The sequence below is a fragment of the Lithobates pipiens genome, unplaced genomic scaffold, assembly GCF_037356315.1.
Source record: "Lithobates pipiens isolate NorthernLeopardFrog02 unplaced genomic scaffold, aLitPip1_a1.2 Scaffold_18, whole genome shotgun sequence".
In the NCBI taxonomy this organism is placed as follows: domain Eukaryota; kingdom Metazoa; phylum Chordata; class Amphibia; order Anura; family Ranidae; genus Lithobates; species Lithobates pipiens.
In genome coordinates, this window is record NW_027507758.1 from 4123053 (window position 1) to 4137769 (window position 14717).

General features: G+C 48.3%; 2 protein-coding genes and 1 pseudogene across 5 annotated transcripts in view; 1 reads left to right on the plus strand and 2 right to left on the minus strand.

Annotated features, from left to right (window-relative positions):
• Positions 1-11609, minus strand: part of LOC143986952 (BRISC and BRCA1-A complex member 2) — a 344474-nt gene extending 332865 nt beyond the window's left edge. Inside the window, exons 1-2 of one of the 4 annotated variants that reach the window (XM_077485366.1) lie at positions 11477-11608; positions 9536-9691 (exon numbers count right to left, since the gene is read on the minus strand). In XM_077485366.1, the coding sequence (XP_077341492.1) occupies positions 9536-9663 (128 nt within the window). In that variant the 5' untranslated portion in view covers positions 9664-9691; positions 11477-11608. The other 3 variants (XM_077485368.1, XM_077485367.1, XM_077485369.1) reach the window with 3 other exon arrangements.
• LOC143990879 (5S ribosomal RNA) lies at positions 2890-3008 on the minus strand (annotated as a pseudogene).
• Positions 11610-11781: 172 nt separating the features above from the next.
• Positions 11782-14717, plus strand: part of LOC143986954 (ribokinase-like) — a 45411-nt gene continuing 42475 nt past the window's right edge. The window contains exon 1 of the mRNA XM_077485370.1: positions 11782-11888. The gene's annotated coding sequence lies outside the window, so the exon portion shown is untranslated. The remainder of the gene's footprint in view (positions 11889-14717) is intronic.

Here is a 14717-nt window from a genome sequence, read left to right on the forward strand (position 1 = left end):
GAATAAAGTTTTCTTGTCAAAAAAAAGGACCGATGGCCACAAAGAGTTGGGCAACCTGTCTATATTCCAAATTGTATGCGACTCGGACCCACACGCTCCAGGTATAATTTCCAGCTTCTATGCACACCTCACGTCGCCCCCATCCTCACTTCCATCGTATGCCTCAGCTTGGTCCAAGGACCAAGCCATAGACCTAGATATAGGCGATTGGCAAGGATATGGGCAACAACCAAGATCTCCTCACAGAATGTTGTCGCATCAGAAGCCAGTTATAAAGTCATTATGAGGTGGTACCTGGTTCCGACCAGGATCGCCAGATTCCTACCATCTTACTCTCCCGATTGCTTCCGAGGTTGTGGTATTGGAGGCACCCACCTTCATATATGGTGGACGTGTCCAGTGGTGAAGCGCTTCTGGGCGACAATATTCCAAATGGCCTCAACCCTGTTTAGTGTACCCCTTGACCCTGACCCCTCCCTTGCCTTACTCAACCTCCCCCCACAAGACTACACTAAGGCACAATTGCGCCTTCTCCTTCAACTCACCACGGCTGCCAAGCAGACAATAGCGAAAGCCTGGAAGTTAAAAATAGAGTTACCCAGGCCATGACACATAGTAAAATTGAAGCCACAATATTGGACAGGATTGCCCAACATCTTAAAATTTTGCGCCCATGGTCGGACCATTATCTCCCTCCTGGCTTTGATAGACACCTTCTGGAGCCTTGAGCCTTACCCACGGAGGTCAAAGGTAGACCCTACTTCTTCATGGCGCACATGAGCCACCTGGCCAGTACCCTCTCCTTCCTTACTCTACTCTCTTCTATCCTTATCTACTCTTACCGTTTATCTCTATTTTTGGTTCCCCCTTTCTCTTTCCCCCATTTCCTTTCTTTTTCTTCCCATTCAATATGTCCCTTTGGTAATGAAGTCTATGCTGTGCACTATGTATCCATTACTGTTGCCCAGTCTGTCCGGGCAGAGTACCTCCCCTATTGATTATTTTACTATAACTATCGGGCCTATGCCCCCACATTAACAGTACCATTGTTGTTTATATGTTTATACTTTACGTTGTGCTTTAATGAGATGTATATCCTGTATCTCTGCATATAGTCCTCACTTTTTTCTGCGCAAATACTCTGCTAGAAACGGTTTCCCTGTGAAAACGTTTTTGTAACAGTGACTGTTCGGTCTTTCGCTTGTTATCAATAAAAATCTTTGAAAGAAAAAAAAAAAAGGACAGATGGAATATGTCGTATCGGCCCAAAAAAAGGACTGTTTTGTAATGCCGACAAAACGAAATGCAAGTCCCAAAGAGTTCGGGGGTTACTTAACTGGAGATTAAGCCACGTTACCCCCTGAATAAAGTTATGGACCAAAGAATGTGAAGCAAGTGGTCGTTGAAATAATACATATAAGGCTGAGACCTGTCCTTAGAAAGCACTCAAGGTCAGCCTTATTTCTTACCCTAAGTGCAGAAAAGTCAAGGACTCTACCTTGACTTATTTCCTGGGGGTGCAGCTCCTGGTTTCACACCAGGAGACATAGGTTTCCCAGACTCCATAATATATAACCATGGAGGCCAGTGTTCTGTCAAAAAGTGTCTGGCCATCGGATAGTGTCCGCCCCGTACTGCGCAGGCGCAGCGCTTGCACAGTACGGAGGACAAGGAGATGCTGAAAGTCTCCCAAGAAGGACTGAGTCCAGGTGCAAGCCCAGCCATCCAAGTGGACATACAGTGGCACATAGTAACAGGGCCTCACTTCGCTCGGCTATTTTTTATTCTAACTCTATGTCCACTTGGATGGTGGGGCTTGAACCTGGACTCAGTGCGCAGGCGCCGTTCATCTTCGGAGACGTTCGGCGTCTCCTTGTCCTCCATACTGAGCAAGCGCAGTACAGGGCGGACACTATCCGACGGGGGACAGTATTCGACACATCACCGGCTCTGCACATCAACCAAGGCAGAAAACTACCAAACCGGACAGCCCACGCTTGTTCAGAGTTTGGGCCTCAATAGCCAAACCGTTAAATTTAGCATTTGTAAAGTAGGATGGAACTCCAGACCTTGCGAGAGAAGGTCTGGCCCTGAAGGTAGGGTCCTTGGGTTCCCTACTGCCATCTCTACGATCTCTGCATACCAAGATTTCCTGGACCCCCCCGGGGGGGTCACAAGAATCAACGACTTCTCTTCCTGCTTGATCCTGTGAAGAAGTCGTGGACGCAGGCAGAATAGAAGTGCAAGCACAAATCAGTGAGAACCGATTCCACGGGAATAGCAAGGCATCCATTCCACATGTTAGCGGATCCTTTGTTCTTGACACAAAGTGGTTGATCTTTTTCGTTGATCCTGGACGCAAACAGATCTATGTCTGGGATCCCCCATCCTTGACATATTGACAGGAAGATATCGGGGTAAAGGAACCATTCTCCCGGGAACAACTGCTGGTGACTCAAGTAGGCCGCCTGCCAATTTTCTATTCCCAGAATGAAAACTGCCGATAGGCAAAGTACATTGTTTTCTGCCCAAGATAGGATAAGATTCACCTTTCTCCGGGCCGCACAACTTCTTGTGCCCCCTTGGTGATTCATATAGGCCATTGCTGTAGCATTGTCGGATTGAATCCTAGCAGGACAATACCGTAAACTGGACATTCAGTCCCTCAGGACCAAGTGTTCTACCTGAATTTCTAAAATGTTAATGGGAAAGACCATTTCTGATCTAGGCCACTTCTCTTGGACAGCTGCCTCTTTCAGAACTGTCCCCAAACTAAACAAAAAAAAAGGTTGGCATATGTTGTTACCATTTCCCAGGTAACTGAATGAAGGATTTTCTCCTTTGCAGACTTTTTGGATGTTAACCATAAACTGAGACTCTGGCGCACCCAGCCTACAGCACCTGCTATTTCCAAGTGGTCTTTCATTCGGGTAATAACCAGGCCCGACTCTGCTTAGCCTCCAAGGTCAGATGAGATTGGGCGCTATCAGGGTGATGTGGCCGTAGGCTTTGGAGTCAGACACATTGGGAATGTAGAGCTTGAACTCTTTGTTTCAAGCCTAGAATGAGACTGAGCATAAAGACGAAGCCACCATCTTCCCCGACAACCTCACGCAAAGTTGAATAGGAGAAAATCATCTTGCTTCGACTACCTAAATCAGTTCCTTTATGGCGCTGATCTTAGCCTGGGGTACAAATACTCTTTTCTTGGTGTACCTATGATCAGATCCAAGTATTTTCTTCATGGTTTTAATGAAGATTCCTCCTAGGTTGAGAATCTGACCTAGATATTCCAGGTAGTCGAATGTGGTGACCATACTTTGGTCTAAGCGGGCTTCCGACTTGTCTGACAAGAACAGATTGACTAGGTAAACCATAATCGCTATACCTTGGGCCTGCAATCTGGCTAGAAAAGGAGCCAGGACCTTTGTACTCGAGGTGAAGCAGCTAGATGGGAAAGCAGAGCTACACACTGAAAATGAAGATGTTCCACTTTAAAAGAAGATATTACTAATAGGCATATGGAGATGTGCTTCTTTGACGCCAGAAGTTCTCCTCCTTGTAGGATGTAGATAACAGATTGGATTGACTTCATCCAAAAAAATAAAAAATAAAGAGAGAGATTATATTCAGGAATTTAATTTGAGATCTTTTGAGATCCAGAATGTCCATTTGGATTTAACCAACCTCTGCTCTTACATGGGGGCCATCACAAACACTTATTACCAAAAGATGGTCCAATGCTTGAGAGAAAGATTTATTTTTCTCTGGATCCTTAGGAACATTTGATCTGAGAAAATGAGGAGACGGAAACTCTTGGAACTCCAGTTTGTACGTTTGGAGCTATTGAGGAAGTCTCCCATTTGTCTTGACACTTCTTTTGCCAGATCCCTGAGAAATGCAGAAAAAAATTCTCCTTATTGAGCAAGCGGAGGTACCTCCTCATAAGGAGGCTTCAGTACCTTGTAGGTTTCCTCCCTAAGACCTCTTTTGTTCCTGGGGTTAACCCTGAGGATTATCCTTTGAATCCGATGGTGGAAGCCTAGAGGCTGATGCCCCTGGCATAGAAGAAGGAGCTTTAAAAAAAAATACATTTACTCCTTCATTTAAATGACAAAAAGGGTTATCTTTCTTACTAGAAATTCTTTGGATATATCATCCAAAATATCCCCAGATAGCCGTTTCACCGCAAAAAGGAAGACTAGCCAGGAGCTTCTTGCATGACGCTTAGCGAAGGGTGCAAGGCCTAAAAGGATAGAGTCTGCCATAGCAACTATTACAAACATAACGCTGCCTCCTGGACCTGCTGAGCAGGATAACCTTGAACACCTGTTTAAATTGGTTTCTCAACGATTAACCAATTACTGTCAGAGCAGGCTGACACACTCAACCTGCCAGAGAAAAAAAAAAAAAGCTTTTAATAGGAATTCCAACCTTTTATCCATTGGATTCCTAAGTATTTGAATATTGTCTGCTGGACAAGTCAAACTTACTCACAAAGGAGGATATAGTAGCGTTAATGGCTGGTATATCCCACTTAGTGAATTTTATCTACCATAGGATAAAGTGTGAAAAACCTTTAGAAGGAAAATAATGCTTATCTGGGTGATCCTCCAGACACAAGAAAACGTTTCCAACAACGAATGGTCAGGAAAGGCATGCACAGCTTTGAGGAGGCTTTAGCAAACCCAAACACTCAGTTAAGGGTACATAAATGTGCAGCAAGAAATTGTACCATCAAAGGAGGAGTCATCAGCCTCGCCAAGGTCCCCTGAGAGAATCGTCTTCTCCTGCCCCTATTTCCTCGGTCTGAGGGTTCTAGGAAAATGGAAGAGAACCTGTCGCATCTTGACCACACTGGGATGCGATTAAAGTCGCTAACTTTTTTAAACCTACCATGGCTGAGGAAGAAGTAAAAAGAACAGGGGCTGCAGTGTTGAAAACAGTTGCAAATGTTTAATGGCCCTGATGCTCACTCTGACCAGCCACCCCCTTCCCAGGCCATTTGTAGAGTAGGTTTTTCAGAGCTTGAGGGGACCCTTTTAGTTCCTTTTTTTGGGAGTGTTTCAACCCCCCCCTTCTGACCATAGCCGGACTCGCAAAGCAGAGGTACCACCAGAAGAAATCACATCCACTGCTTGAGCAATAGTCAGCCGCTGCTATCAATGCTCAGCCTGATGCAATAGTAAATGTGTCAAAAAGAATGCTTGTGTCACCAAAACTCTTTCATGCCCCTCTACGCTCTTGCGTTCCTCCACCAGCTTAAGCAGTAATAATGGTGCTTTAACCACTTCAGCCCCGGACCATTTTGCTGGTCAAAGACCAGACCACTTTTTGCGATTCGGCACTGCGTCGTTTTAAGTGACAATTGTGCGGTCGTGGCGACGTGGCTCCCAAACAAAATTGACGTCCTTTTTTTTCCCCCACAAATAGAGATTTCTTTTGGAGGTATTTGATCACCCCTGCGGTTTTTATTTTTTGCGCTATAAACAAAAATAGAGCGACTATTTTGAAAAAAATGCATTATTTTTTACTTTTTCTTATAATAAATATCCCCCAAAAATATATAAAAAAACATTTTTTTCCTCTCAGTTTAGGCCGATAGGTATTCTTTTACATATTTTTGGTATTGGTTTGCGCAAAAGTTATAGCGTTTACAAAATAGGGGATAGTTTTATGGCATTTTTATTAATAATTTTTTTTTTTTTACTAGTAATGGCGGAGATCAGCGATTTTTATTGTGACTGCGACATTATGGCGGACACATCGGACATTTTTGACACATTTTTGGCACCATTGTCATTTATACAGCAATCAGTGCTATAAAAATGCAGTGATTCCTGTGTAAATGACACTGGCAGTGAAGTGTTCCTAGGGGCGTGTTACTAACTGTGGGGGGGCTGGGCTTTAATTTAGTGAACACTGATCTCTGCTCCAATCACATGGAGCAGAGATCAGCGTAACTAGTTGCTAGGCAGAACGGGGAAATGCTGTTTACAACAGCATTTCCTCGCTCAGCCGCCCCGTGAGACGATCGCGGGTATGCCCGCGGCGATCGAGTCCCTGCGACCGGACTCACGGGGGTCCCGACCAGCACACGAGCGCGCCGCCGGAGGCGCGCTCGCGATGGCAGGGTGGCATTAAAGATTGGACGTACCTGTACGCCAATATGCCTGCCCGTGCCATTCTGCCGACGTACATCGGCGTGCGCTGGTCGCGAACCGGTTAAAAAAACATACCCGCGCTGCACTTTGAAGGACGCCAATGCCGTGCTAAGCTCTGCCCCCTCGCCTTCCTCTCTCTCAGAGTTTTCCCGCGGGCCTCCGATCCTACAGAACCGACATGTGAGGGGTAAAAAACATGGAGAGGAAACCGCCTGGAAGCCGCCAAGTAGCGGCGTGCTGAATGTTGTTGTTTTTTTTCGTTCTTTCTCCCAACGCTTTTCCTCGTGAAGAGGGGGAGAATACAGCACAAGTGGGGGGTGTCTGGAGAAGCGAAAAGAGCCCCCCCCCCCCCACCACACACTTAACGGAGGTCTGCTGCTGGCTGGAGAGAAAAAGAAGCCTGCTGCTCCAACACAGTGTAAGAGGAAGCATGAGAAGGTACGCTCTCCATACAGCCCCCAGTGGTGACGCATAGGCATGACAACATTTACTAATCAAAGGAGACATTTCATGAGAAAATTCAAAAATTTCTTAGAAAAACTCCACTTACCTTTCCCGCCGCGGGGGTTTCAGTGGCAAAACCAACAAACCCAATCTTCACCCTTCATGGTGGGTTCCATTAACAAACCTTCAGGAGCTGGGGACCCTCGGGGGGAACCCACAATCCTGGACCTGTAATAGCACCTCTGCCAGTAAAACTTTAAAACTTACTACCAAAAGTACTGGATCCCGGGGTCCAGCTCTCTAAAAAGAGAAGCGTTTACAGGCAAAACCTAATTTCTTCGGACACGAGGCCCGGGTACCATCCAATTCGGCCTAAAAGACACTTTGAATGGATCCGGTCAGCATGGCTACCCCCAGCAAGGATTGCTCCAGTGGAGCTCAGCACAGCACATGTTTACTCGTGACCAACACCGTAGACACTGGCGAAAAAACTGAGGATTCCCAGTAGTGGGAGGGGTTATGTAGGGAGGCAACTTCCTGTTTAGGGTGTGCCAGTGTCCCTCACCTGAAGGTGGACTATAACCCACATAGTAATTACTATGGCTCTGTGTCCTGTGATGTACGATTAGAGAAATACTTATTTAGAAAGTTTTATAACAGAAACTAAGAAATTATCAGCTTTTTTGTTTATAAACCTATTGGTGATGATCAGTGCCAATTAGTGCAGCCCTATTAGTGCCCATCAGTGCAGCCCCATCTGTGCCCATCAGTGAAGCCCCATCTGTGCCCATCAGTGAAGCCCCATCTGTGCCCATCAGTGAAGCCCCATCTGTGCCCATCAGTGCAGCCCCATCTGTGCCAATCAGTGCAGCCCCATCTGTGCCAATCAGTGAGGCCCCATCAGTGCCAATCAGTGAGGCCCCATCAGTGCCAATCAGTGAGGCCCCATCAGTGCCAATCAGTGAGGCCCCATCAGTGCCCATCAGTGTAGGAGAAAAATTACTTATTCAGAAGAAATTATCAGTCTTTTTTGCTTATAAAGTATATAAACTCATTGGTGATTATCAGTACCCATCAGTGCAGCCCTATCAGTGCCAATCAGTGCAGCCTATCAACACCCATAAGTGCCACCTATCAGTAAAAGTGGTTGTAAACCCTTTTAAAAAAAAAATCCAAAAAAAAAAAAACCTGCAAGGCAAAGGCATAATGAGCTAGTATGCATAGCATACTAGCTCATTATGAATTACTTACCTGAGATCAAAACCCCCGCAGCAGTCCTCTTTCAGCGCTTCGGCACCCGACATCTCTCTGGGGGGGTTTACTTGACGCCACAATGACGTCACTCCCGTGCATGGGAGCCGCCAGTAATGGCACGGTACAACTGTAAAGGGTTTACAACCGCTTGAAGCCCTATCAGTGCCCATCAGTGCAGCTCCATCAGTGCCCATCAGTGCAGCTCCATCAGTGCCCATCAGTGCAGCCCCATCAGTGCCCATCAGTGCAGCCCCATCAGTGCCCATCAGTGCAGCCCCATCAGTGCCCATCAGTGCAGCCCCATCAGTGCCCATCAGTGCAGCCCCATCAGTGCCCATCAGTGCAGCCCCATCAGTGCCCATCAGTGCAGCCCCATCAGTGCCCTATCAGTGCAGCCCTATCAGTGCCCATCAGTGAAGGAGAAAAAATTACTTATTTAGAACGTTTTATAACAGAAGCTAAGAAATTATCAGCCTTTTTTTGTTTATAAAGTATATAAACCCATTGGTGATTAAAAAGAAAGTTCTATTTGTGTGAACTAATTGATAAAAATGTCATATGTGTACAGTGTTACATGACCGCGTAATTGTCATTCAAAGCGTGAGAGCGCTGAAAGCTGAAAATTGTCCTGGGCAGGAAGGGGGAGGGGGAGTGCCCTGTATTGAAGGGGGAGGGGGAGTGCCCTGTATTGAAGGGGGAGGGGGAGTGCCCTGTATTGAAGGGGGAGGGGGAGTGCCCTGTATTGAAGGGGGAGGGGAATGCCCTGTATTGAAGGGGGAGGGGAATGCCCTGTATTGAAGGGGGAGGGGAATGCCCTGTATTGAAGGGGGAGGGGGAGTGCCCTGTATTGAAGGGGGAGGGGGAGTGCCCTGTATTGAAGGGGGAGGGGGAGTGCCCTGTATTGAAGGGGGAGGGGGAGTGCCCTGTATTGAAGGGGGAGGGGGAGTGCCCTGTATTGAAGGGGGAGGGGGAGTGCCCTGTATTGAAGGGGGAGGGGGAGTGCCCTGTATTGAAGGGGGAGGGGGAGTGTCCTGTATTGAAGGGGGAGGGGGGGTGCCCTGTATTGAAGGGGGAGGGGGGGTGCCCTGCATTGAAGGGTGAGGGGGAGTGCCCTGTATTGAAGGGTGAGGGGGAGTGCCCTGTATTGAAGGGTGAGGGGGAGTGCCCTGTATTGAAGGGGGAGGGGAGTGCCCTGTATTGAAGGGTGAGGGGGAGTGCCCTGTATTGAAGGGTGAGGGGGAGTGCCCTGTATTGAAGGGGGAGGGGAGTGCCCTGTATTGAAGGGGGAGGGGAATGCCCTGTATTGAAGGAGTTTCCCAAAACAGTTACATTCAAGACATGCCATGAATGATACTCATCACAGTTTCTTGTGCTCTCAACCAAACTGTGAAGACATCGAATGGCTGGTGTCGGAACTGATCACATGTGCAGCACCATGGCAACCGCAGATCAAACAGAGGCAAAGATGGCAGCTTCCTTGGCTGTAAAGGAGAGGAGGGTTTAGTTCCTCTCCAAGTATCCAGTCTCTTCTTTCCAGGTATTGGCTGATTTGGAAAGACCTCCTATGTGACCCCGGGGTCACTTCCATATTTCTGGGGACAATGATGACATACAAGAGACAGGTGAGACGGGCTCCACCCCCCCCCACCAATCGTCTGTCTGCCCCTCCTTACCCTGATTTCAGGTCGGTGATCCTCAGACAGCTGGTAGAGTCCAGGCCCACCTTCCCATGTCGGACCACGCTGGATATGAAGGGGGACAGTGCGGGGACGATGCGGTTCAATGTGACTTCCGGGGACATTCTACTGGACTGTGACAACTCAGAGCCTCTGCGGAAAGATCAATACATTGTATGAGACGGGTGACCACGTGTATACAGAGAAGAATACAGATCACACCCCTCCCCCTTCCAAAGGCCCCTTCACTTCTGAGATTAGACCCCACCATCTCCTTAAAGTCTCATTCCGCTCCCAAATTAGACCCCTCCCCATTTAAAGCCCCCTGGAGCTCTCCAATAACACCCCTTTATAGTCCTCTTTCATTCTGAACTCAGACCCCTCCCCTTTAAAGATTAGACTCCCTCCTTTAAAGTCCTCTTCAGCTCCCAAATTAGACCACTCCACATTTAAAGCCCCCTGCAGCTCTCAGATTATACCCCCCATCCTTTTAAAGTTTGCTTTAGTCCTCACATTATTAGACCCCTCCCCCCTTTAAAGTCCCATTCAGCTCAGACCGCTCCCCCATTAAAGTCATCTTCAGCTCTCAGATCAGATCTGTATCAGCTCTAAAGATTCCTTCAGTCCTCAGATTAGACCCCTCCCCTGTTAAAGTCCCCCGCAGCTCTCCAATAACACCCCTTTATAGTCCTGTCTGGTTCTGAGCTCAGACTCCTCCCCCTTTAAAGTCCTCTTCAGATCAGACCCCTCCCCCTTTAAAGTCCTCTTCAGATCTCAGATCACACCCCTCCCCTTTGACCATCCTCTTCAGGTCAGACCCCTCCCCCTTTAAAGTCCTCTTCAGATCAGACCCCTCCCCCTTTAAAGTCCTCTTCAGATCAGACCCCTCCCCCTTTAAAGTCCTCTTCAGATCAGACCCCTCCCCCTTTAAAGTCCTCTTCAGATCTCAGATCAGACCCCTCCCCTTTGACCATCCTCTTCAGGTTAGACCTCTCCCCCTTTAAAGTCCTCTTCAGCTCAGACCCCTCCCCCTTTAAAGTCCTCTTCAGCTCAGACCCCTCCCCTTTTAAAGTCATCTTCAGCTCAGACCCCTTCCCCTTTTAAAGTCCCCTTCAGTTCTCATATTAGACCCCTCCCCCTTTAAAGTCCCCTTCAGATCTCAGATCAGACCCCTCCCCCTTTAAAGTCCTCTTCAGATCAGACCCCTCCCCCTTTTAAAGTCCCCTTCAGATCTCAGATCAGACCCCCTCCCCCTTTAGTTCTCAGACCACAGTGGGGCCCCATAGCACAGGGATGGAGACTTCCGTTGCGAATCATGTGACCAGAGACAGGAAGTAGGAAGTAGGGGTACCCCCCCCCCCCAGTGCTGGTCTTATGGGGCATTCCAGACCCCGGACATAGATCAGGCCCCCGGTGTGGGTTCATGTTGGGGGAATGTACAATGTCAGAGACAATCCACTAATTTCAGGAACAGGTGGGGAGGGGGCGCCTGCAGATGGGGGTTCCTTGTGTCTCACACAGAAAAGGGGTGGTATCTAACCCTGAACCCTGGGCAGAGCGCCACCTACAGCCAATCAGGAGCTGCTACATTTATATCTCTGTTAATCCTGTCCTGAGATTTACACAGCTCTGTCAGGAGACCTGACTTCTCTCTGCTGCAGTTCAGTAACACTTCCAGGTCTTGTCCCTCCCCCAGCCTGTGATTGGACATTAAAGGAGAAGCAGCACACCTGTCTGGACCCCTTGTACTGCTTCTCCCTCCCTCAGTCTGTGCTATGCTGTACAGGAAGTGCTGTCTATCAGGTGCCTGTGTTCTCTCTTCTATGGACAGAGCTGCATGACGCCATAGAAGAGCTTTGCATAGGATGGTGAATAAAATGACTGGGGCTCCAGGCCTCACCCCTCCTCAATCTCCCATAGCAACCAGCAGGAACTCACCTGCCCAGTACAGCTCCTCCAAACCGGAAACAGCGGGGTCCTTCCGCTAAGACCCAAAGCCGCTCTGCCCCTCGCTATGCCTGTCTCCACCATCTACCCCATACTGCGCTCTCACTGGCCTGAAATCACACCAGACCTTCATAAAAATAATAGAATAGTAGAAAACGTGTCTAAAACTCATCAATATAGATAACTGCCACTTTTTTAAAAGATAAACCCCGCAGCAGGCACCTCCAAGGACAGCCTCCCAGAGTGAAAGCGTTGCTGTGGTGACCGCGCCAGCTTCAGGACACGGGCGCTTCCTGGTTGGAGGCCGCGGTGGTCATGTGACGCGCCATGTGCGAAGTGATTGGAGGAGGGCGTGCGCCGTCTGCGGCCATCTTTGATGTGGCATCGCGGGACAGTGAGGGAAGTGAGTGGAAAGGGATGATTCGGGTGTCTGGGGGGGCTCCTGCGGTCACGGGTGTGAGAGTCAGCGGGTAGTGCCTGGGTATGGCAGAGTAATGAATCTCCCCCCCATAGGGCTCAATGACTTCCTGGTCGGCTGTCTTCTCCTAGAGCTGCAGATGTCAGACAGTTCAGTGTGTTCCTGAGTGTCCAAACTTTTCATGTGACAACACTGAAGAAATGACACTTGTCTACAATGTAAAGTAGTGAGTGTACAGCTTGTATAACAGTGTCAATTTCCTGTCCCCTCAAAATAACTCAACACACAGCCATTAATGTCTAAACCGCTGGCAACAAAAGTCAGTACACCCCTAAGTGAAAATCTCCAAATTGGGACCCAATTAGCCATTTTCCCTCCCCGGTGCCATGTGGCTCGTTAGTGTTACAGGGTCTCAGGTGTGAAGTCAGGACACCCCTAAGTGAAAATGTCCAAATTGGGCCCAACGTGTCAATATTTTGTGTGCCCGCCATCATTTTCCAGCACTGCCTTCACCCTCTTGGGCATGGAGGTCACCAGAGCTTCACAGGTTGTCACTGGAGTCCTCTTCCCCTCCCCCATGATGACATCACAGAGCCGGTGGATATTGGAGACCTTGCGCTCCTCCACCTTCCGTTTGAGGATCCCCCACAGATGATCAATAGGGTTTAGGTCTGGAGACATGCTTGGCCAGTCCATCACCTTTACCCTTAGTTTCTTTAGCAAGGCAGTGGTGGTGTTGGAGGTGTGTTTGGGGTGGTTATCATGTTGGAATACTGCCCTGCGGCCCAGTCTCTGAAGGGAGGGGATCATGCTCTGCTTCAGTATGTCACAGTACATGTTGGCATTCATGGTCCCCTCAATGATCTGTAGCCCCCCAGTGCCGGCAGCACTCATGCAGCCCCAGACCATGACACCCCCACCACCATGCCTGACTGTAGACAAGACACACTTGTCTTTGTCCTCCTCACCTGGTTGCCCCCACACACGCCTGTCACCATCTGACACCAAATACCTTTATCTTGGTCTCATCAGACCACAGGACATGGTTCCAGTAATCCATCTCCTTAGTCTGCTTGTCTTCAGCAAACTGTTTGTGGTCTTTCTTGTGCATCATCTTTAGAAGAGGCTTCCTTCTGGGGCGACAGCCATGCAGACCAATTTGATGCAGTGTGCGGCGTATGGTCTGAGCACTGACAGGCTGACCCCCCACCCCTACAACCTCTGCAGCAATGCTGGCAGCACTCATACGTCTATTTCCCAAACACAACCTCTGGATATGACGCTGATCACGTGACCTCAACTTCTTTGGTGGACCATGGCGAGGCCTGTTCTGAGGGGAACCTGTCCTGTTATACCGCTGTATGGTCTTGGCCACCGTGCTGCAGATCAGTCTCAGGGTCTTGGCAATCTTCTTATATTCTAGGCCATCATGGGATCTGCAATTAGTGGACCTCCAGCTGTTGCAGAACTACAAGTCCCATGAGGCATAACATCACTGACACCCAGAGGCATGATGGGACTTGTAGTTTTGCAACAGCTGGTGGTCCGCTAATTGCATATACCTAATGTAGAGCAACAATTCTTATTTCAGATCCTAGGAGAGTTCTTTGCCATGAGGTGCCATGTTGAACTTCCAGTGACCAGTATGAGAGAGTGAGAGCGATAACACCAAATTTAACACACCTGCTCCCCATTCACACCTGAGACCTTGTAACACTAACGAGTCACATGACACCGGGGAGGGAAAATGGCTAATTGGGCCCAATTTGGACATTTTCACTTAGGGGTGTACTGACTTTTGTTGCCAGCGGTTTAGACATTAATGGCTGTGTGTTGAGTTATTTTGAGGGGACAGGAAATGTACACTGTTATACAAGCTGTACACTCACTACTTTACATTGTAGACAAGTGTCATTTCTTCAGTGTTGTCACATGAAAAGAGAGAAGAAAAGATTTACACAAATGTCACTGAGGGGTGTACTTACTTTTGTGAGATACCGTGTGCATATATATATCTATACTCTGTATATATACAGGAGAGGTGTTTCCCTGTATCTCCACCCAGTCCTCAGATTACCACAATCATCTCAATGACCAGCTTTTTTCTACTGCAGTTAAGTAATACAGCTTGGTCACAGCCCCGCCCCTGCCTGTGATTGGACAGGGATGGTGCAGGGTCAGTCTGATGCCCTCATCTCTCTGCTCTCTCCTCCTGTCAGCATATTCCCTGTCTGCACATGTGCATTTTCCTATTATTTGTGATACTTATTTACATGGGAGGAGCCTGCGATACTTATGTACGTGGGAGGAGCCTGCAATACTTATGTACGTGGGAGGAGCCTGCAATACTTATGTACGTGGGAGGAGCCTGCGATACTTATGTACGTGGGAGGAGCCTGTGATATTTATGTACATGGGAGGAGCCTGCGATACTTATGTACGTGGAAGGAGCCTGCGATACTTATGTACGTGGGAGGAGCCTGCGATAATTATGTATGTGGGAGGAGCCTGTGATAATTATGTACGTGGGAGGAGCCTGTGATACTTATGTACGTGGGAGGAGTCTGTGATACTTATGTACGTGGGAGGAGTCTGTGATACTTATGTACGTGGGAGGAGTCTGTGATACTTATGTACGTGGGAGGAGCCTGCGATAATTATGTACGTGGGAGGAGCCCGTGATACTTATGTACATGGGAGGAGCCTGTGATACTTATGTACGTGGGAGGAGCCTGTGATACTTATGTACGTGGGAGGAGCCTGTGATACTTATGTACTTGGGAGGGGCCTGTGATACTTATGTACATGGGAGGA